Raw genomic sequence first — 22632 nt, forward strand, 5'->3', positions numbered from 1 at the left:
TGGTCTGAGGTCTTTATTTTACAGCCTTAGCACAAAGAGGTGTGGCTTCCTCAAGAGAAAGTGTAGTAAAGATGCTAGCTGTGCTGAAACAACAGGAACATGTTTGGCACATGTGGAGTCAGTCCAGGTGCAGGCAATGGCAGGGGAGCTACAGACATCTTGGGTGCCTTCCTTAGGGAGGTTTTACTAGTGTACTTTTGCCCCTGACTTGAAGTCTCTAGTGATAAAAGTTACTTGAAATTGATAACTTAGCTGTCTATAGAGTTGCTGATCTTTCTCTTAGTTTTAGCAAAGAAAAAAATGAATAGATTATGGAAAGTAATATACTGGAATCATTAGGGCTGAGGCTTACAAGCATGATAATACTGCTGAAGATGGGAATGCTCCAGAGGGGAGCTTCTCTTGGACACTCTTTCCTCATTCTATTATCAGGAAGCAAGTCGATTAGAGGTAGAATATGAAGCTTCATTGACTAAAAATGCCAAAGAAGAGAATCTTGCCCTTCAAAAGTTAATCAAAGATATAACTGAGGTGAGTACGAAGTTGGGTCCACATCCTTGTAAATTTGATTTAAAAGTACTTAATGAAGGAAATAGAAAAGCATGGTGAATAGACTCACGTGTTGTATACTGTGTTTGTTCGCTGCTGCTGGCTGTTTCATTTTTGTGCCACTTTTTTGATATAAAATCTGACATAAAACGTCAGAGTTGGCTCTCCTGTGACTCTTCACCTGAGTCGCTAGGAATTTCAGTACCTAAGCCTTCACTGTCATGCTAAAGTCTCTCTTGAACTGTGTTTTCTGAGTTGGCTACTTGACATTTGTACTCCAGTGTTGCTTGGAGGCTTCCCAAACCCTCCTAGAGCAATGACTGTGCTGTTCTTCAGATTTTTATAAAAGGTCACTGACTCAATCAATGTGCTTGCCAGCCTTGCTCCTTCACTCTGTCTTCACTGACCATTATCATCACAGAATCTTAACTGTTCCAACTGGTTAGGGGTAACTTTAACGTAGTCCAAAACTTCACCTTGTACAGGAGGTTTAATCATCAGATCTTTTAGACAGCCTCTCACAAAGTCAGTTCTTTCTACTTATTTTAGTCATTTTTTCCTTTTTTGCTGCCTCTCGGAGTAATTGTAAACATTAGCTATTTCATTACTGTTTTCCAGTATTCATCAGCTGTCTTCATCCCTGGGCAATGTTAATGGTTCTTTTCATTGCTATTTCCAGTGTTGATCTGGTGCTTGTATATGTGGTTCTGAGAAGCTGAAGGAGACCAAAATCATTCCCAAGAGCTTTTAAGAAACTGGGCATTCAAGCAGCCTCCAACCACTTCACATTTGTTTCTTCTCTTCTTTTTTATAGCAGCTGTGTTCAGAAATCTCTGGAGTACTTGTGGTGGCTGGGATGATACTTCTTTTCTCATTGAAGAAATTATTGAATTGAGTCTTTAATAACTCTAGGGTGAAGTGGGGGAAGAAGTAGAAATAGATAAAATAGTTTGAGCAAAGAGTGATGGTTTGATGTGGGCTTTCAGGTGGTGTTAGATGACAGTGACAGCACAGTCAGCCTTGCCTGCACTGACAATTTCCAGCGTCCGGAGTCTAGCAACATCCTTTCTTGTCTGAGCTCTCTTGATGCAGACCATGCCTTTGTATTGGTTCAGGAAGCACTGGCAAGGAGGCGAAGAGCAACACAGGTGAGAATTTCTGGTTGTCATCACCACTGGCCACAGTCTCAGCTGCTCACGCCTCACCTGGCTTCAGACCTTTTTGTTTATTTACCCAGTTTCCTTCTAGCCACCCTACTCTTGCTACTATGTTGCCTTGCCAGTCTCACCAGCTCTGTGTTCCACTGCTTTTCTGTCCTGATCTCCTCCCCCTCATCACAGCTGTTGCCTTCAGGTGAGCTGTCTCTACTTGCTTGTCCTCGAGTTGCTGTATCTGAAGCCATCTTCCCTACTTATTATTGCTTGTTTGTGCTATTTTCCTCCCCATTCCTTACAGGCCTTAAAAGAAGAGCTTTCTGCTAGGCAGGACTCTATAAATTCCCTGCAACACCAACACAGACAGGAGGAAGAAAAGTGCAAAAAGCTGCAGCAAAGGATTGAACAACTGGAAGAGGAAAGTAAGATGTCAAGCAGCCAACAGCAGCACCTTCAGTCCCTGGTAGAATCGCTCAAAAGGTGTGTGTTTCATCCTCCTCCTGTGTTTTACAGACAATCTGCTTCCAGCTCTGGGAGTTCTAAGGTGTGATGGTCAAAGAACTCTCCTTCCCTGCCTTAAGTTCTCCTTCCCTCCACGGTTATCTTGTGAGGAGAAGAGCATGTCCCTCCTTATCTTGCTCCTCGCAACTCCATCCTAGAATTATGAAAATGGGATCAGTGGTTGTGCAGGTCTCCTCATTCTTTTAACTTGTCTCTGCAGTGACTGTGCAAACCTAGAGAAAACCAGGAGAGAGTTACAGCAACAGCTAGACGAAAGTGAGCAAGAAGCCTCGCGTCTGCGTCGAAGTAATACTGAACTGCAGCTGAAGGAAGATTCAGCCCAAGGGGAAAAGCTGGAGCAGCAACAAGCAATGGAGAGAGTATGTCATGACCAGGACCTCCTGTGAGTGTTAAAGCTTTCTCTGGGCAGGGCTGAGCATTTGCCAGAGTTTTAGGAGATCTCTTTGCCCACGACAAAGGAATGAATTTCTTGTGCTTATCATCTGTAGCATAGAAAATTGAGGGAGTACATGGGCAGGTCTGGGTACCTACTGACATACAGCACAGCTGCCTCCATGTCCTTTCTTTCTGACCCTTTAAAAAAATCTTTCCAAACCTGACCGGGGTGGTTGATGACAGGCATAAACTAAAACAGATATTCAGACTGGATTTAAATGACAAAAACAAACAACGTGACAGTCACAACATATCTGAGCAACCAGTTCTACTGTGTGAAGGTTCCACTCCTGAGAATTTAAAAAATGCAACTGGATAGAGCCTTGAGCAACATGGACTGATCCCATAGCTGACCCTGCTTTGAGCTGAAGATTGGGCTGGTAACCTCCTGGGGTCCCTTCCAGCCTGAATTGCTCTATATAGTCCTATGATCATTAGTTTGAAAATTCATATACATCCCCTCCCCAAAAAGATTGCAAGCTCTTCCAGTGCTGAAGGTAAGAACAGTTTGGGGAAATATTATGTAAACCCCAAAAAAGTATCTTACCCAGAGAAGAACTTTGCTGTCTTCTGTCCATTGTATCAAAAAGGAGAGAGGTAACTAACAGGCAGGAAGCTGTTAGGATGAGAGTTACCAAACTTTTTGGAAATGTACTGTGATTTTTGAAAACTTTTTTTAACTTTCTTACTGATGAACATTTCACCTACATCAGTGAGAAAGAGTGGCACAGCTCTAGTCAGAAAAACCCAGCATTCTTCAAGTGTAAATAGAAAGTTGGTGGAAATCCTTCAAACTGTTGTAACTGGGGTTTAGTATGTAGTCTTTGTTTTGGAAATTATAATGTTTTTGTCACTAAAAACATGTTTACCTTTCCCCTTCTCAAGTCTGAAGGACTTAGCTGCACTTGAAGCAAAACATTCATTATTACAGAGTGAGTTGGTAGTCACAAGAGAGATGCTGGAGGAATCACACCTTCAGAGGGATCTTCTGAAGCAAGAGAAACACGAGCTTACAATGGCACTGGAAAAGGTATGGCCACTCTTTCCTAGGTAGCACTTGTGGGAGAAGGGGTTCTGATAGCAAGACCACCACAGATGCTGTTTCTGGCAGTAGAAGTGAGGGAAAAATGGTGTTATCCTTCTTGGACAATGCTGTGTTCCATACAGATTCTGCGGTGGCTTTAATCCTCACGTACTTATTGGAAAGGTTTAACTGGGAGTACATCAGGCTTGTCAGAGATGCAAAGGAGATCTGGAGTTGCTGCTTAAAGTCAGGGATATTCCTGTCTTTGTTTTCATGTTGTTCGTTTGTCTCTCCAGGCAGAGCAGTCAGTAGCAGAGTTGACAGGGGCTCAGAATAAGCAGAGTTCTGAAATAGCTGATCTACATGTTGCCACAGCAAAGATGAGCAGTATTAATGAAGCTCTTGCATTGGATAAAGTGCAACTGAACAAGCTTGTGTTGCAGGTGAGCAGAGTTTCCAAGGATTCTGCCAGGTGATTGTCTCCAGCTGCTGTTTCTTTTCAGACTTGTGCTTCAGACAGGATGACTGTCTGAATATCGAGAAGTGTTATTTTTCTGTCCAGACTTTATGCAGAGTAAATCTCGCTGTATCTTGTTTCCTCTCTGCTTCCATGACTGTAGCTGGAACAAGAGACTGAAGTTCTGTCAGGTAAAGTGGATGAGATGGAGAGAGCAAAGACCTCTGTACAGGAGAAGATGAGCTCTTACAAAAGAACAAACGAAGAGCTTTGCGCAGAGAAATCCCACCTGGAGCAGCTGCTAAAGAAAGCAGAGGAGCAACAGGAGGGGCTGCAGGTGCAACTGAGAATACTGACAGAGGAGAAGGAAGAAACCCAGGAAAAACTCAACCAGGTAAGACAAAAAAACAGGTTCTTCTGACATTTGGCTGCTTGGCTCAGGGAAGCTGTGTCTTTGATATTTCAGTGCTTTTGTCAACAAGATGCTTGGTAGCACCGGAGATCAGAAAACTCTCTTCCTTTTAGAAATGGTTTGGTGGCTTGCAGAGATTGTAGTTCTGGGGGATTGATCTGTCTTTTGCTTCTACAGCATATTTTAAACTGTCTGCTTTGGCCTGTTTTTTTGCTTTTGATAAATTTCATAGAAATTACTTTTGTTGCCTGTGCACCTGAATGAGGCTGCTACTGTTATCTGTGACAAAAGAGGCAAACAATTGTAGCTCTTCATCTTTTTCTGAGGTAAAAAACAGGCCATATGTTTCTATTTATGCTTTTTGTTGTGAAGACCACAACTTTCACAACTCCCTTCTTATGTTTAAATCTTGGAAGCAGTACAGAGCTGCAAGTCAATATCTACTGCCTTGTACTGCTACAAAGGGGAATGACATCTTGCTGTTGTTGTTCAAACTATATTTTAAGACAAGACATAAATTGTAGGTTTGAATTGTTAGAGCCTCTTTAGGTTTTCAGGAGGAATTTAAGAAATAGGTGAACAGGCAAGATTCTTTTCTGTGGACTAACTGATTTCAATATATTAGAGAAAAAGCTCATGGGAATCGTATCACTGGAGGAGAGTTTTTCATCATTTAAATGACAGTTTTGTAATGTACAGTCATGGGTATTTGCGGATAACTGAGAGGAAAATAGCTTCTTTCTCATCGTCTGTTCTGTTCTAGTCTTTGGCTATAGGGTAAATTGTTTGTCAAGTACAAAGCAGAGGTGTTATATTGAAGATAAAAGCTTAAAAATAGTGGTTAATCTTCAAGTTTGAATATCAGCAAGGTATATTAGAAAACTTATTTGTGTAAGATGATTAAACATTATTACTGACATGAATTATTATATAGTCTACCATTTTTTTGGCCATGTCAGCCAGACTTTCATAAATCACTAAATGACAATGCTCACCATAAGGGCTGTTTCCCTGTCAAACATCACCTCACTGCATCCAACAGCTTTACATTTATTCCTTTTTTTTTTTTTTTTTTAAAGGAGAAACCATATTTATTTTAACTCTCTTCAGTGAGGAAAGTTACTTTTGCTCAAAGCTACCTGAAAATTTCGAGTACTGATACAGATTCTGAGAGAATTTTAGTTTGCAAGGTAGCAGTTCTGGAAAATGCAGGATTTTTGCATGAAAACACGTAGTCTGGGGTATGTACATTTTTTCCTAAAGTAGCTGTCTGGTCCCAGCCAACCCAGTATAGCCCTACACACCACTTCCAAGTCCCAGTGCCTTTCGGCACTGTAAGTATTAGTGCTGTATACAGCAGATGCTCTTAGGCTTTTATCCCACAGTACAGGAGCTCTAACTGATTCAGAAGTGACACTGGTTGGCTCTGAGCAGATCTTCAGAGAAATGAATAGAACTATATTTTATCCTGCTTTCAGGTTTACCTCCAGCAAGAGTCAGCTAGCAGTGGTTTGGAGCAGTTGCGCCAAGAGTCCTCTCGCCAAGAGGATGCACTGGCCAAGGTGTCCAAAGAGAAGGAATTCCTGGTGCATGAGAAGGCTGCCCTTGAAGTGCGACTGGCAGCTGTGGAACGGGACAGACAAGGCCTTTCAGAGCAGCTGGCAGAGGCCAGGTAAAGGCAGGGAGGAGGCCCTAGACAGGACATTATTTAATGTCTGTAATTATAAAGGTGGTAATCATTACACAAGGATTTATTGCAGACCGTGTGCTTGTCAGACAGCTTGACCTTCCATAGACAGAAAATTGAAGAATCTTGAGGGGAAAAAACAACAACCCATATAATAATCATGGTTTGAATGTTATTTTTCTGAGAGCTAAATCTAAAAAAGCTTTGGGTTCATGTTTGTGCTACCTTGCACGTGACTGTGAAGTCTAAAGCAAGCCAATCTGAATCCTCAGTATCAGGTACCTTTGCTCTGCATTGAGAAATAACAGTGCCATGCTCTCTGCTTGCATCTAGATGTTTAATGGAGCCTGAGGCTTCTCTTTGTTTTTGTTTTCTTGTTCTGTACATTTGAACAGAAACCTTTAGGATTCAAGGGTACTATATACAGGCATTCTGAGTAGGATGCTGTCATAGAGGGTGAAGCTAGAGGCTTCTGCTGAAGATCTTGAGGACTTTCTGTTTCTAAGCTAACTCATGTTAACTGTGGTACAGGACCTGGGTTTGGTTCTGCCTGCAGTGGGGAAGCTTCTTTTGAAACCTTGCCAGTCTTTGGGAATTGCTGATCACTGATGTGAATCACTGATGTGTGGGTCCTGTACACCTTAGCACGTGGCCTCCAGAGACGGATATCACAGAGATATTACGCAGAGAAGGAACAAGATACTGTCCTTGTGCTGTATCAGGCTACTAAGATCAAACGTGACAAGTTCTGCTTTTCACAAACAAAGTTTGTCCTGTGTTCTAGGTGGCTTTTAGAAGACTCTTGAACTTGCAAAGCTGTATAAATGTTATTTTGGAGGTTGTCTGTCATGCATCATGACTTACACTTGACCACTCCAGAGTATGTTGTTGGCAAGGCTGATAAACACTGTTTCAGCTCAGTGTGTTTCTTGAGAGCTGCTGCTTCTTCTGAGCTCCAGCTTCTCTTATTTGATCCAGCTGAATAATATTTTGTCAATTTGGCTGTACTGCTTGTTCATAACTTTTATTGCTGGCTAAACTTCCAGAGGAGAGTGTAGCCAGAGCTGCAAGGTGGAATATGATAAATTTTGAACTTGAACTGTCTGTAAACAGCTCTTCGCTTTCTTCTAGTGGCTGTAACACTGATGTGATTTTCCAGGTTTTATCAGTGTAGGTGAAGTGGAGGATACTTACTGCTTGATTATATCTGTTCCATATATTTTCATGAAAACAGAGATTGGCAGTAGGTACTTACAGAGAGCCTTTATTAAGCATTCAGCTCTTTTTATTTTTCAGTGACAGCATCAGTAAAAAGAAGAGGGAAATTAGTTATAAAGAGCCTTTGTTAATAGATAAAAGCATTAGCACGAAGACTCATCAACTGCTCTTGCCAGATGATGGTCTCGAGCCTTTTGCTGTCACAGTTTTGGACTCTGTCTTTTCTGTTCTGTTTCAAAGACTGATTTCTATTTATCCTTAAAGTGTAGCACATTTACTTTGGACTGTCAGAAATTGGCATAGTCAGATATGTGTTTGCTCTTCTTTGTTGTACAATGGAAGACATATCTTCAAGCAAGCAGTGAAATGTTGCTATTGTGGATTTTATTGCTGTACCTTTAATGATGTTATCCTAATTGTGTCCCTGTACTAATGAAGCAATGCTGTATATTGTAAGACACTGGCACACAGGACTCAGTATTAGAGCAGGGAAGTAACTTCAGCTCCAGGTTCCAAAATCCTGTTGTCATTCAGAAGTGCTGATGGTATCAGGGCTGTGAGCCCTGATGGATGGATTTTTGCTTGCTGGTACAGACTCTGTGGGCACAACTACTTGTTTGTCATATATCAGATGACAGCAATTTAAGATTTGGCTATTGAGATCAAATTAGACTGTACTTCCTGTGTTATGCTAGGTCACAAGTAAAACCTGGGCATTCCCTTGGAGAGGCCTGCCTTGCTATTTAAAGTAGCAGAAATATGTTTTATGTTCATAAATTTCCACACAACCCATTTTCCATTCTCAGGTGTGGGGATTATGAACCACTTCTTACTGGAATAACTCCCTGAGCATGTTAGGAGTAAGAAGCTCATTCTTTCTATGTTTACAACATGCAGGTCAGTGAAGGAGACCCTGGAATCAAGCCTGTTTGAGGCGCAGCAGCGTATATCTCAGCTGGAGATCACTAGGAGTCAGCTTGAAATGCAACTGCATACAGTCATCCAGGCTAAGGAAGTGGTGCAAGGTGAGAGCCTCGTGTATTTTGTCTCTGGTGATACTCTCACCTGGTTGCAGTGCAGTGCTGAGGAATGAAGGAGATGCAGCCAGAGCCCTTTTGCACTGAAATTAAAACAGCTTAAGGCTAGCAAAATCAGAACCATTGTTTCTGTAGGTACTGAATTTCTTGCCATTCGTCTTGTTTGCAGGGGAAGTGAAGTGTCTTCAATGTGAGCTGGAAGCAGAGAGATCTTTAATGAAGCAGGAACGGGAAAACATGGCACAACAGCTCCTGCAGACAGAACAGCAGTATAACAATGCTCTCAAACTTCATCAAACTGATCATGAAGTGGAAATAAACAAACTCCTACAAGACCTGGTAGGAAAGAATATGGTTTCAAGCAGTCTTTGTGGGATGGATTTAGCGTAATTATAGCCTGAGCCTGAGAAATGGCAGTAATCATCTGTCATAGGCCACACACTGCTAGGTCAGACAGCAGAGCCAGTGGCTCATCCTTGAAGTCTCGTATGCGAAGGCCCACATGACTATGTCAGGACAGTAAATGCAGTCACCAATTCAGTGTGGCCTTAAGACAAATTCAGCAGAAGGTTGGGTGAACTCAACCCAAAGCCTCGCAGCAAAGGGGTAGGATCTTGACCAGACTGCTGCATATCATGAGGTAGATTACTAACATTCCTGCCAAATGCAATCACAGAAACTACGTTCCTTTCTTTCTGTCCTTTCATGGTTGTCAGAGTTATTACCCTTGGGTTTAAAGCATATAGGACAAGCTCCTTGTTCCTGGTACTTCAGTCCATGGTCTGTCTTGTCACTAGAGCATCAGGATACTGGCCTCTTTCTCATCCTGCAGTCAGTCTGCATCTTTTTATTGAATAAAATGGGGTTGAGTTCTGAAAATGGAGATGAGAACAGAGAGAAATGCTAAGAACAAGGGTGTTAGGAAACAGGCAGCCATCAGAGAGGGGAAGGTGTTATCTCCATTTATTCCACCTGCTGACCTGCTTTTTAAGTTCCTTGAAGGGCACAAGGCAGCTGCTGTTTTCTGTTCAGGTAGAGGCTTGGGGGAGGGATGGAGATTCACATGTTTCTCATGAGGTTACCTGAGACTACATCTTGGAATCTTTTCCTTCACTCATCAGGCAAATGAGCGGGAAGGGCACCATTTAGAGCTGCAGGAGATGCTGGAGAAATGGGAAAAGGAGAAAGCAGAGACAGAAGGTGAGCATGAGAAGAAGCTGTTTGATATGAAGCAGAAGGTTGCTACAATGCAAGCTCAACAAGAAGAGGAACGAACTAGAGTTGAAAATGCTAAGCAAGAGGTAAAGAGTGTGAAAGCAGAATTCGTGTTTTTACTCTTCTGGTCTCCTTATTGGTAATTTTTCTCTTGACACTGTACATCTGGGTAAAGATGTCTGTTGGATGCCCTTCTGTAAACAGGAGTTGCCTTAACAACCATAAGACTTTTGTGCCATGAAGCACAGTGCCTATAATGCAAGAGACTATCAGAGTGTAAGTTTAAGAAAGGCAGGAAGTCCGTTGCAGACCTGAAGATAGCATAAACACCGTAATCATATCTCACAGTGGTGAGCTGAAGGAAGCAATGTGTACAGAAAAGATGGAGTTATGGAAGTTAGCTGGATATTGGACTGTGAGAGCATGCCTTGAGTGTCCCTTTTTTCTGAAGTGTTTGAAGTGTTTTCTACTTTGAATTTGAAGTGAAAGGCATTCAGGACTCTTTGGCAGTGGGAATTAAATGTTTCTGAGTAGTGTAACAGAGATGGCCTCCAGGCTGTGTTTCAAGTCACTTGCTGGGTAACTGTTTTGTGACCAGACCCATGTGCCAAAGCAACCCTATTGTGTGCTGAGAGTCTTCCTTGTGTTCTACCCAAATTCCTTCTTACGCAGATTGGCAAGGCATGGCTGTACCCATAGTTGTGTCTGCAGGTACTGAAATGACAGAATTAGCTGTAAGAGGTGGCAGCGTATCCTTAAAACTGCAGTAATTTTCACCAAGCCCCACAAGAGTTTTCCGAAGGAGCTGCTAGCTTCAGCCTTCTGGCAGACTTGCATGTTCTCTATTGCAAAGCAGATGCAAGAGTCTATATTAAAAGACAAACAGGACACAACAGAAGACGAAGAATACGCTCACCAGCACTAGAAAAAGGTCACACATATTCCTATTAGATGGTTAAAAGTTTACTGAATACTCAGTCACAGATGGACCGCATATGTTTATACTGCCAAACTCACTTAGGAATCTGTGCCATCTAGTGACCTAGGAAGCCAGCAGCATGTTGCTTTGAGAATATGTGAACCTATCAGCCTTCCAAGTCTTTGAAGTCCGTGTGCATTTTTTTCTGTGAAGATTAAACCTGTTTTTTACTTACTCTTTCTGTACAGGTCCTGCTAGAAAAAGAGAGTGAGAAGAAAGCTTTATTAGAGACACTACTCCAAACTCAAGGAGAGCTAACAGAAGCCTGCCAACAGCTTGAGCAACTCAGGCAAGAGGTGAAAGAGCAGCAAGTGTATGGGCAGGTAAGTCTCACTAGTAGGGTAAGTAGAAAATACAAGCAGTTGGTAACAGAGCCAAGTAAACAGTGAAGAACGGTAAGAAGAAAATGAAACACAGGTCCTGGGACTGAAGAGGCAAGAACTGCTGTAGACACTGAAGACACAGAGCATGGTAAGCTCCAGAAGCCAGCAAGAGGAAGGAAGGGTTGCAATGGAAGGAGTGGTGGGTAGAAAAGGAGAAAGTGGCTGAATGCATGTGAATGAGACAGAAGGAGATAAAACATGGAGCTGATGGCAGGTCCCAGTAAATTGCTTTCCATTTGTATTTACAGAACATAACAGAAAAGCTGAAAGCAGAGCTGCGAGAAACTCATTGTAAGATCAAGGCAATGGAGAATATGCATAAGGAAGAAATCAAAACCATCAAAGAGGAACTGAATATTCTTCTTCAACAGAGGGATGATCTACAAAAACAGGTAACTTAAACAGCAAAAAATATTTTAGTCATCAAACATGTCATGTCTCTACTTCTTGCTTTTCTGTTGCAAAACAGGCTGTTGGAGTAATTCCTCTGACTGCCATCATAGGTCTCCATCTCAGCTGGTCTAAAGGAGACTTAGCAGTCACCTGAATCTCAGCTGCTGCCCTCGACAGATAAGCTACTCCTTTTTCCTGTTTGCCAGTAATCATCTGAATGGATTTTTGCTGGTCTGTTACTGCTAGCCTTGGTTTTTTAAGATTTTTATCAGACAAATGTGATGTCACTCTAGATTTTTATACAAGTCAGTTGTGTCCATTGCGAATTTAGTACTTCATGACAAGATGAAATTTAAATCTGTTCTTCCCCTTTCTTCATAGTACATGATATGGCTGACAGTGACAAGCTGTAGTCTTTGAGTGCTGTTATGTGTTACTTCAGGTGGAAGAGCTGACATCTCAGCTAGCAGCTTCCCAAGAGTCCCAACAAGCAATTGGCCTCAAAGCTCAGCAGGATCTGAATGAGGCACAGGAATTGTCAAGGCAGAAGGTACTGGAGGTTGTGCAGCTCCAGAGGATTTTGGATGAAGAGAGGAGCCAGTGGGAAGAGGTAGAACATCAGAACAAAGAGCTACAAGTGTGTCTGCAGTCCTTGGAGGGGGAAAGGAGTCGATGGGAAGAAGTGGAGCGTCACAATGCAGAATTTGAGGCTTCACTGAAGGTCCTAGAGAGTGAAAGAGCCAGGTAATTGAAAGCCTGCAAGACACTCTGTTCTATTTAATGAATTCCCTCTTTTAGACTTTTGCATATGAAAATAGCTCTTTTTTCTTTTGGTCACACTTTTTCTGAAGCCAGTGGCTTTTGAACTAGTCTTTTCTTTAAAAGGAGGTGTTCTTTTATTATGTCAGCTTATAAATACTGTAAATTAAACTTTCGGGGGTTTAAGCCTAAGGAGGCAGGACAAGCTGCAGTATAATAGGCTAAATAGATCCACCAGCTCCACCTTGGGTTCACTACACTTCAAACATTTAAGATCTGCACTAGTCTTCCATCCTTACATTTATGGTTGGAAGAAGCCATCATGGAACTTGGAGGCTCCCAAGAAATGAGCATGTTTTTCATTGCCCTGTGTTACCCCATTCCTCAAAATATCCTAACAGGCATCTGGAGATGCTCAAGCAGGGTCCCTTGTAGCCTCAACAGTTACCAATGTTATTGTCCAAGGAGTGCAACAAAGAAGAGAAAGGAGGCTACTTCATCTGGTGAAGTCCTGCCAGTCTTAAACAGAACTCTTCACTAAAGAAGTTAAGTAAAAGGCAGAGTACTCTTTTTTTCTTTCTGCTATGAGGGATCCTACATCTTATATACGGATCTGAGTATTTCCTCCAAATCTCCATTACCACTTCTGGTATCTGCCTTCATTTCTGCAGGGCAGTTCTCAGTGAGTTCTCCCAGTCTGTACATCTCAGAAATACCCTGTATGGGTGCACATTATGGCTAGCATGAGGGATATGTTTCTTAGGCTGTAGCTTTCACAGAGGTGAAGTAGAAGGCAATCTGTGGTAAGACAGTTCTCTAATTGCCTGTTTCTTGGTCTCCAGCCCTTTGTTGTACATCTATGAGCATTAACATGAGCTCCAGTGCATGGAGCCACCCAGCACAGAGGTGTGCATACAGACAAACAAGAGGATAAGAAAGATAAAAAGGTATATTGTGGATTCTAGACATTTATAAAGATGCATTTATCCATAAACCCATTCACAATTTGCATGTTTTCCTCTTCCATGGAGTTCTTAGCCTTTTATATTCTTCTGTGGCATTCTTGAAGTTGAGAAGAACCAGTGGTGGGTAAAACTGCCCCTTGGTACCACCTGTACTGCAGAATGGTAGAACATGGGATTGTATCTGTGGTTATCACTATGGCTTTAAACATCTCTGGTTTAAGTGTTTCAATATTTGTGCACCCATATTAAGTTGTCTATATTCTTATTCACATTTCAAAAAAATATATGAAATTTAGCCAATAATTCAGATTTCCTCTGTGGAAGTGAGCACAGTGGACACATGCTTGGGTGTGATTGCCAGCCTGGTTTAGAACTGAACAAGCAGCCTAGTTATTTAGATAAACCTCAGCAGAGACAGTAATTTTCCCCTTGGTGGTGGAAGTCCTAAGAGGTTTCTAAATGTTATACAATGTAGTAATGAGTCACATACTCTCTCTTTCTTTCAGGCTGTCTCTGTCTCTGGAACAGAAGGAACTGAGCCTCAAGACCCTGGAAGAAAACAACCTCGCCCAGCAGAACGAGGTGTCTAAACTGCTTTCTGCTATCCAACAGGCCCAGCAGCTCCATTCAGACTACAGAAGAGAAATACAGGAGCTCAACAACCAGGTGCCCTATCCAACAAAATTCTCTTCTCCAGGGGAATTGAATACCACTTTCAGCTTTTAGGCCCCGCCTTTTTTCCCCTTCCAACAACACATGCTCCTGTGTTCTGTGCAGAGACTTTGCACATAAAAGTGAAGGCTGGATCTGCTATGTTCTCCCTGTGTTGTCCTCTGTTCTGTCATGGTTCAAGCCATTAAATCTATGAGGAAGAGCAGAAGACTCTTTTGGAATTTTTCAGTATCTACATTGGAATGTCCCTAAGTAGTGTTTCTGTCTCTATAGAGACAGAAACCAGCTATCTGGTGAGACAGAAGTAGTTACCGCAGAAAGCACTTCCATCTCAGCCAGTTCATCTGGTATTTGGGGGATGCACAATAAGGGATGCTGACAGACTTCTATTTGCTTCTACTCCCAGGCATTTCTGGCAGCCTGACCTCCATGCAGGGATGCTTGATCTGCCACCTCACGCTGCCAGCCTTCTACTCAAACACTTGCTGCTTCTGTTCTGAGGTTGGAGATTGGAATTGCAAATTCTGATGGTTGGGCTGTTGCTTTCTGGATGGGGAAGCTTCCTTTTGGCCCCTTAACCTTCAGGCACCAGAATAAGTTTCTAGCTTACTGTCTGTTTTACTTAGTCTGAATCCTTCTTTTGTTTGTTTGTTTGTTTTTTGGTTTGTTTGTGGTTTTTTGTTTTGTTTTGTTTATACATTTCGTTTCCAATGTGGTTGTTGCTTAAAGTAATTCCTTATTTTTTCCTCTACTTCCTGCTCTGCTGCCTCAGTAGCAGCACTGTCCCTGAGGCTTTGTGCATCTGTGTCGTAGGTACAGTCAATGCAGGAAGTGGTGCTGGAGAAGGAGGCTGGCCTGGCAGCTCGGGAGAAGCAGCTATTACAGGATCTGGAGGAGTCCCGAGCCGGCGAACTGTGCTTGAGAGACTCTTTGCACATGCTGGAGACAGAAATGGCTGAACTTCAGCTGAGGCTTTGTAGCACAGAGAACAGAGCAAAGGCATTGGCTACAGAGTGCCAGCAGGCTAACAGTGCCCATTGTGAAGCCCAATCACAACTGGACAAACTGCGATTGGTTCTCCACCACATGCTGTGTGACAGCACTGATACAAGCAGAGGCATGGTCACTTGGAATTCAGGCAAGTGTGGGAAGGTTGAGGAGACTGGAGTACACGTAGGAGAGCAGATAAAATGAAGGAGTGTTTCTTTGTAATCCTAATAGATTCATCCTTTCACTTCAGACTGACTCAAGCCTTGAGAAGTCATGAAAGCCTGAGGTCTCTGCACAGAGACAAGCTCCTGTTTATATGTGGAGAAATAACCAACACCAGAATTAAATAGAGGCCCATAGTCACGGAAGTGTATGTGCGTTCTTCCATGGAGCAGCACCCACATTAGTGGGCAGCAAAATAATGTTAGCCTATGACATGTCTTGCTGTAACATGAACTCTAAGGCAACAACAAAGGTGCTGCCACCTTCTCCTATGTAAAAAGAGGCCTTGTTTGTGGGACCCCGTATTAAAGCTTGAAACACATTGGCTTTTTTCTTCAGAACAGGATCGTGTTTGGAGCCTAACTGTTTCTCAGGCCAGGGAAGTGCCTGCAGAACTCACAGTGGACAAAGTGGCAGCAGCCATAGAAGACCTGCGTCAGGACCTGAGGCAGACTCAGCAAGATCTGGTAATGTGTCTCTGTAGTGCATCCAGAAATCCTTTCCTTCTGCTGAACTCAGCTGAGAAGCAGAGTGCTAGTGCAAGAACTGGTGTAAATTGTAGGCCAGGTTTGCTTGCTGCCACAGGGGAAACAGATGATCACGATTACATTTACCATTAATGTCCAACTGCCCCCTCCCACCTTGGTTACTTCTGCCTTTAGCTTTTGTACCTCCTTGTCTTCTGCCAGCAGTGGCTCTGTGAACTCATTTTGCTCTTCTTGCCTCTTCCAGAATGATGCCAGGAAGAAAATACAGGACCTTGAGCTGGAGCTGAGCAAGAGGCAAGCTGAGATGGACCACTTCAGTGCCTGCAATCAAGAACTACAAAAGCAGTTGACCCAATGCCAGGAAGGTACAGCTTTGCCTTTCCAACCCACTGAGCCAATCCTGTCTCATGAGCAGGGATTTCTGGTGTCACACAAGAAAAGTGCAGTGCCAGGAGATGGGAGGAGGGAAAAAGCAATCAAGCATGAGATTTGCCCATAGAACTACCAGTGAAAGCTTTTCATAACAAAGACCCAGTGGCTGGCACTGCATATAGTGCTATGACCAGTGATATGTGTTCAGAGGTGATCACTCTCAGGTAATATATCACTACAAAGTAGGTGAGACTTGATACCTTACAGCATCCTTTTCCATACACTGTTTAAAAATCCCAGCCTGCTAAAAACCTTATCTTTGCAGACTTCCTTATCCTCTTACATTGCCATTTCACAGAGCATCAGTTCAGTGTTAAGCTACTGTGTTATTGTAATTGCCAATGCATCCTTTCTTCTGCTGTTTTTCCTAGTTTTCTGTTGTCTAATGCTTTTGCATCCTAGTATCTGAGCTCAGATCTGTAGCAAACACAGTTTCTTGCTCCCCTAGCTACTTCTTACTTATGTCTTCGGTAACACATTCACTTTGGATATATCTACAATTTTTCATATACTTCTGATTACACCTTCCTCTAATATCTAGGCCTTCACAGAGCCCTCCAGGGCTCCTGTTCTCTCTGTATGAGAGCTGGACAGGCATCTCTGCTCTTCTCTCTGCTGTTATTTTCCCACTCTCCAAATCAGAATTGCTTTTCCATCTCCTTGTCTTGTTTTCCTTGTCTCAGACTACAGGAACAGGAAGTGTGGGCATTGCTCGTGCTCGTTGTTTCCCTCACATACTGCCACCTGCTCACGTAATACCTTTAACTATTCAGTATTTCTTTGTGTAACTTCTGTGAGATGGAATCACTGAACATTTTTCAGACTCTTTACAGCAGAGTCCTGCCTTAGATCATCCCTATTTCTGGAAGATTTGTAGCGTTTGGTTTTCTTATCATATATGCTAACAGAGTACATACTTTAAATTTTGCCATTGGGTAGATTCTGCTTGTCCCACTGGTCAGTACTTTTCCTGTTTAGACTAAACTGCTAGACAGGAACTATTCCTATAGTTCTATCTTTTAGCTTGTTTTAGTTCCTGTCTAATCCTGTGTGCTTTGGGTATCACTACTGGTATGATGCTCAATTGTTCCTGCTCTGCTGTTGTCCTAGTATCATGGAATATTTTTCTTTTTTCTCTATCAACGCACAATGTATTTCCCTAGTATCCTTTTGGACAAATACCTTAAAGTGTATCTTAAAGCACAATGTTGGTATCTGTTCTATTTTCTAAAGCCTCTTATGTCGTCCTGGTCATTAACTGTGTCATAGTCTGTCTTTACTTTTGCTTCTTGTTCTCCCCCGCCCACCCCCAACCCTTTTTCTTTAGGACTCTAAATCTCTCATCTACTGTAAAACACAGACAGACAGGAAAATGTTTTCTCCCTAGGATACAAATCACTTTTGGTTTTGCTTTGCTTTGCTTTTCACCTTCTCTTTGATCTTTACTGCTGCAGAGAGGCAGATGGCAGAAGACAAGAAGAACTCTCTACAAGCTGCCTTGCAGGCAGAGGCTGCTGCTCTAAAGAAGGAGGCTATGACTCTGCATCAAGAGGTGGCGTCTTTGGAAATGAAACTTGAGAGCACTGAGAAGCAAAGAAAGGATGTGCTGGTAAGGTATAAAGGGCAATTTCTTGCATAATTTTTTGGTCTTCTCAAACTGCAGCCCTTGACTGCCACCAAAGTGGGAGTTCAAATCTAGTATAAAAACCAAACATATATAAATGGAATTATTGAATCTTTTTCTTGCTGTATTGCAGCATGAACGGGACAGACTGCAAGCAGATGAAGAAAAACTAATGTGGGAGATAAAACTTCTTCAGGAATCAGTCACAGCTTCTGAAACAAGAGCAAATACAGCAGCAGAAATGAATCACTCCCTTGAACAAGAACTTCAAACTACATTGTCTATCTTAAAAATAAAAAATGAAGAAGTGCAAACTCAGTGGGACAAAATCCAGATGCTACAGAAAGAGGCAGCAGATGTAAAAGCTTTGGAGGAGAATCTTACTCAAACAAATGCCATCCTATCAAAGAGAGAGGGAGAAATGAAGTTATACCAGGAACAGATGAGAAAACTGGAAAAACAGGAAGAAATGCATAAAACAACTCTAGATCAGATCATTAAGGACATTAAAGAGAAAAAAGAGAAGACAGAATCCCAGCAAGAACACATAAAGGAGCTAGAGAAGCAGCAAGAAAAACAGATGATTGCCGCTAGCAAGATGAGCAAAGACCTAGAAGACAGAGACCAGGAGATCAGAACCCAGCAAGAAACTATACGCGAGCTGGAGAAGCAACAAGAAGTGCAGAGGGCTGCTGTGAGTAAGATGAGCAAAGACCTGGAAGACAGAGACCAGGAGATTAGGTCCCAGCAAGAACTGATCCGGGACCTGGAGAAGCAGCGAGAAACACAGATGACTGCTGTGAGCAAGATGAGCAAAGACCTGGAGGAGAGAAAACAGGAGATCAGATCCCAGCAGGAACTGATACAGGACCTGGAGAAGCAACGGGAGTTGCAGAGGACTGCTGTGAGCAGGATGAGCAAAGACCTGGAAGACAGAGACCAGGAGATTAGATCCCAGCAGGAACTGATACAGGAGCTGGAGAAGCAGCAAGAAATGCAGAGGACTGCTGTAAGCAGGATGAGCAAAGACCTGGAGGAGAAAAAGCAGGAGATCAGATCCCAGCAGGAACTGATACAGGACCTGGAGAAGCAGCAAGAAATGCAGAGGACTGCTGTGAGCAGGATGAGCAAAGACCTGGAAGTCAGAGACCAGGAGATCAGGACCCAGCAAGAACTGATCCGGGACCTGGAGAAGCAGCGAGAAACACAGATGACTGCTGTGAGCAAGATGAGCAAAGACCTGGAAGACAGAGACCAGGAGATCAGAACCCAGCAAGAAACTATACGCGAGCTGGAGAAGCATCGAGAAACGCAGATGACTGCTGTGAGCAACATGAGCAAAGACCTGGAGGAGAGAAAACAGGAGATCACATCCCAGCAGGAACTGATACAGGAGCTGGAGAAGCAATGTGAAATGCAGAGGACTGCTGTAAGCAACATGAGCAAAGACTTGGAGGAGAGAAAACAGGAGGTCAGATCCCAGCAGGAACTGATACAGGACCTGGAGAAACAACGGGAGTTGCAGAAGGCTGCTGTGAGCAGGATGAGCAAAGACCTGGAAGACAGAGACCAGGAGATCAAATTCCAGGAAGGGAAAATAATGATTCTAGAACAACATGGTACATCACAAGTGAGAAGTCTGCTAGTGGATCTTGATCATATGAAAGGAAACTTGCAGGAAAAAAATTTAGAGCTTATGTCTCTGACTCAGCACATCCAAGAACTGGAGATGGAGAAAGAACAGGTGAAATCTTTGCACGCAAGTCTTGAACACCTTGGAGCAGTTCTTAGAGACAGAGAGAGTGAGTCTGACACTCAAAGGGATCAGTTAAGACTCTTCCAGCAGTACAAGGCGCATCAAGAGGAGTACTTGCAAGAGCTTCATGGTAAAATAGAAAAGATGACCCTTTCTTTATCTAAAAAAGACCAGGAGCTTGAGTCACAGCAAAAACAAATTCAGGAAGCTGAAGAAGTCATGGAAATGAAGTTGAAGACTGTCCATGATCAACTGGAGCAGACATTAGAAACTTTAAAAGAAAAGGACAAACTCCTAGACATCCAAAAGCAACAAACAAGGAAACATGAGGAAAAAACAGAAGAACAAATTAATGTCTTATATAAAGACTTAGAATACACTAAGGCAATACTGAGAGAGAAGGATTTCATGATTGAATCTCAGAAGGAACTGATTGAGACTTTCCAAAAACAAGAAAGAGACTTTGAGCAGCAGAAGGAAATTCTGCAGCATCTTAAAGTAGCTCTAAAGGAACATGAGCAAGAAATTATATCACCTAAAAAACAATGTGAGGTGTGCAAAGAAAAGGAGGAAAAGCATGAAGCTGATCAAGCAAGTCTTCAAGAAACAAAAGTGACTCTGAAAGAAAGGGAAAGAAAGATAGAGATACTGGAGGAGACTATCTCTAAGCTTCAACAGCAAAATGAAGAGGCAGTGATGCAGACTACAGCTATACTGCAAAAACTAGAACATGCTGAATCTTCTCTAGCAGCTAGAGATCAAGAGAGAGAGTCTCTGCAAGAGCATGTCCAGGAACTTCAAGAGCAGAAGGAGTTGGAAGGCAAACAGGCCAAGAGTCTACAGCAGGACCTAAACAAAATGAGCCAAACAATGAAAAAGAAAAATTTGGAGATCCTTAAGCAGTCAGAGCAGATTAATGTGTTCCAGCTTCGTGAAGAAAGCATGAAAGTAGCACTAACATCTTGCCAGAATCAAGTAAATCTACTTGAGGAAGTGTTGAGGAAGAGAGATCAAGACAACAAAACTCTTTTGCAAAAACTTCAACAACAAGAAGAAGAGCTGAAGACCTTGCAGAATCTCCAGCTTATGCTATCTGAGAAGAAAGAAGAGATTAGACATCACAGAGAGCAAAAGAAGGTCCTGAAAGAAGCCTTGCATGAGAAAGAATGGGAGACTAAAGCTCAAGGTGAGCAAAAAAGGTTAGAAGATGAGGAAATGAGAGGTCTTCAGGAAGATGTCCAGCACATTCAGCAGACACTGATAAAGAAGGATGAAGAGATCAAGTGCCAGAGAGACAAAGTCAGGTATTTAGAGAAGACTCTGACAGCGAGAGAACAAGAGCTTAGGAGGCAGAGTGAACTCCTGAAACAATTAACGTCAGCTTTGCGATGGAAAGATGAAGGGGAGACCCTAAAGAAACAAATCCAGAAACTCCAAAAATGGGAAGAAGAGGAAGCAGAGAGGAAGAAAGTCCTCCAGGAGAGAGACCACCTCTTGAAAAGGCAGAAGGAGCTAGCCCAGCAACTGGAAGATGAGAGGAAAGTAAAAGGAGAAGAATTGAAGCGTGTGATTGCTATTTTGAAGCAGACTGAAAGTGGAGAAATCGAATGGAAAGAGAAAGCACAAGCACTGACTGTTGCCCTTACTAAGAGTGAAATGGCCAATGGAACTTTGAGGGAAGAAATAGCCATCTTGCAAAGTATGGTTTTAGACAGGGACGAGGACCGGTTTCATCTTCAGGTAGGCAGTATGACTGATCATTAGTCAACTAAAAGAAAATAAAGTGCTGTTTTGGCCCGTGGACCAGGAGGGAAAGAAGGGACTTAGCACTGTCCATTCCTGAAGCTGGTCACCCTCTCTGACTTGTTGATCCGGTCCTTCTAACCTTTATGTGGCACCAGCTCACATAATCTTCTCTGTGTATACCCAGCAGGCTATTGCAGAAGGGGAGCAGCTATCATGGGTCACAGAGAAGAGACTCCTGTCGCAGCGGCTGGAGTGTCTGCAGCAAGCAATTGCAAGGCTGGAACATGAAAAGACTGAGCTGAAGCAACTCAATGCTGAGCTCAGGAGGACTCTTGAGCAGGTAAAACAGGCTTTCACTGCCTCTCCAATGCCTCATGGCCTTCTAGAACACAACACATTTCCATATACTGCCCTTTGGAGTCCTCTGCTTTTTTACCTCCTCTCCCACTTTCCTCTGTGGACATACACTTTCATGTTTTCCTTCTCTTGGGGCCACACACTACTTTCATAGATGAACATTCACTTAGGTACTACTCTTCATGCTTTGGCGTTGCCATACATGCACATTTGACACTCTTGTGTCAGAAACCTCCTCTTGCTTTTTCTCTTCCATAGTCTACATTGAGTGCTTTTTGCCTCCGGCTTTCTCTGGTGTAAGTAGAGATTTCTCTGAGTAGAAATCTCACAATTATGTCCAGGCTAGTTTCTATGACTCTTTCTCCTATCCAATGTGCAGGTGGAACGTGAACGAAGAAGATTGAAGAGAGGTTATAGTGGTCAGTCACTGCGAGGTGCATGCAAGTTTTCTCTCTCAGAGTCTGATGAAGACAAGACGCCTGCTTCTAGACAGGTGTGAACAGAATCTTACTTGGTGGGAGAAGGGTCTGGTCATACAGAGAAACTATATGGCAAATCCCAGTGGCAACAGTGTCCTCCCTATATAGACCTAATGTAAGTCTAATATAGACAGTTACCCTGCCCAGACTGGAAACTAACAAGAAATTCTTGCTTTTCCTTCACAGGAGGAGGCTCATGCTCTCTCCAGTCAATTAGCTGAGTTACAGAATCAGGTGAGGAGTAGTTGTCATCAAAAGCTGCTGTAGCTGCACTGATGAGCACAACTTTACATGATGTTACAGCACAAGTTTTGTTTGGCTGGGTTCCAGCTGTCAGGAAGTGAGTACACCAGGCAATAAAAATAACCAGGTAGCCGCATCTGTTGGTCATGGTCAAACGACACTATTCATCTAGATCTAGTCTCTGACTTTCCGTGTCAGGCATGGTGCGTGAGGGATTGGAAGAAATTCAGAAAATTGAAACTTGCCTGAAGCCAGAGAGTATTCTAAGGATGTTTCGTTTGAGCCTTACCCATCCTGTCAACGGTTTCTATTTTCCCTTGATTCGGTTAAAAGTGAAGCTTGCATCTTATCAGAATTCCAGGGACACGAGGCAGTGGCTGAGCTTGTAGCTTTCAGGCAATTATTAGTATCATACTCTTATTCTGTGCTAATCA

General features: G+C 42.8%; 1 protein-coding gene across 2 annotated transcripts in view; it reads left to right on the forward strand.

The window, feature by feature from the left end:
* The window catches only part of CEP250 (centrosomal protein 250), a 30999-nt gene that overhangs the window by 6633 nt on the left and 1734 nt on the right, over nucleotides 1-22632 (forward strand). Inside the window, exons 8-30 of one of the 2 annotated variants that reach the window (XM_032198195.1) lie at nucleotides 433-531; nucleotides 1536-1697; nucleotides 2005-2183; nucleotides 2425-2607; nucleotides 3546-3690; nucleotides 3981-4127; nucleotides 4305-4535; nucleotides 6032-6225; nucleotides 8356-8483; nucleotides 8665-8834; nucleotides 9617-9796; nucleotides 10878-11012; nucleotides 11321-11464; nucleotides 11908-12209; nucleotides 13696-13855; nucleotides 14675-14999; nucleotides 15413-15540; nucleotides 15806-15926; nucleotides 17448-17602; nucleotides 17751-21113; nucleotides 21304-21459; nucleotides 21856-21969; nucleotides 22142-22189. In XM_032198195.1, coding sequence (XP_032054086.1) covers nucleotides 433-531; nucleotides 1536-1697; nucleotides 2005-2183; nucleotides 2425-2607; nucleotides 3546-3690; nucleotides 3981-4127; nucleotides 4305-4535; nucleotides 6032-6225; nucleotides 8356-8483; nucleotides 8665-8834; nucleotides 9617-9796; nucleotides 10878-11012; nucleotides 11321-11464; nucleotides 11908-12209; nucleotides 13696-13855; nucleotides 14675-14999; nucleotides 15413-15540; nucleotides 15806-15926; nucleotides 17448-17602; nucleotides 17751-21113; nucleotides 21304-21459; nucleotides 21856-21969; nucleotides 22142-22189 — 6969 coding nt within the window. The remainder of the gene's footprint in view (nucleotides 1-432; nucleotides 532-1535; nucleotides 1698-2004; nucleotides 2184-2424; nucleotides 2608-3545; nucleotides 3691-3980; nucleotides 4128-4304; nucleotides 4536-6031; nucleotides 6226-8355; nucleotides 8484-8664; nucleotides 8835-9616; nucleotides 9797-10877; nucleotides 11013-11320; nucleotides 11465-11907; nucleotides 12210-13695; nucleotides 13856-14674; nucleotides 15000-15412; nucleotides 15541-15805; nucleotides 15927-17447; nucleotides 17603-17750; nucleotides 21114-21303; nucleotides 21460-21855; nucleotides 21970-22141; nucleotides 22190-22632) is intronic. The other variant, XM_032198196.1, reaches the window with a different exon arrangement.

Source organism: Aythya fuligula, chromosome 16 (genome assembly GCF_009819795.1).
Source record: "Aythya fuligula isolate bAytFul2 chromosome 16, bAytFul2.pri, whole genome shotgun sequence".
Lineage (NCBI taxonomy): Eukaryota > Metazoa > Chordata > Aves > Anseriformes > Anatidae > Aythya > Aythya fuligula.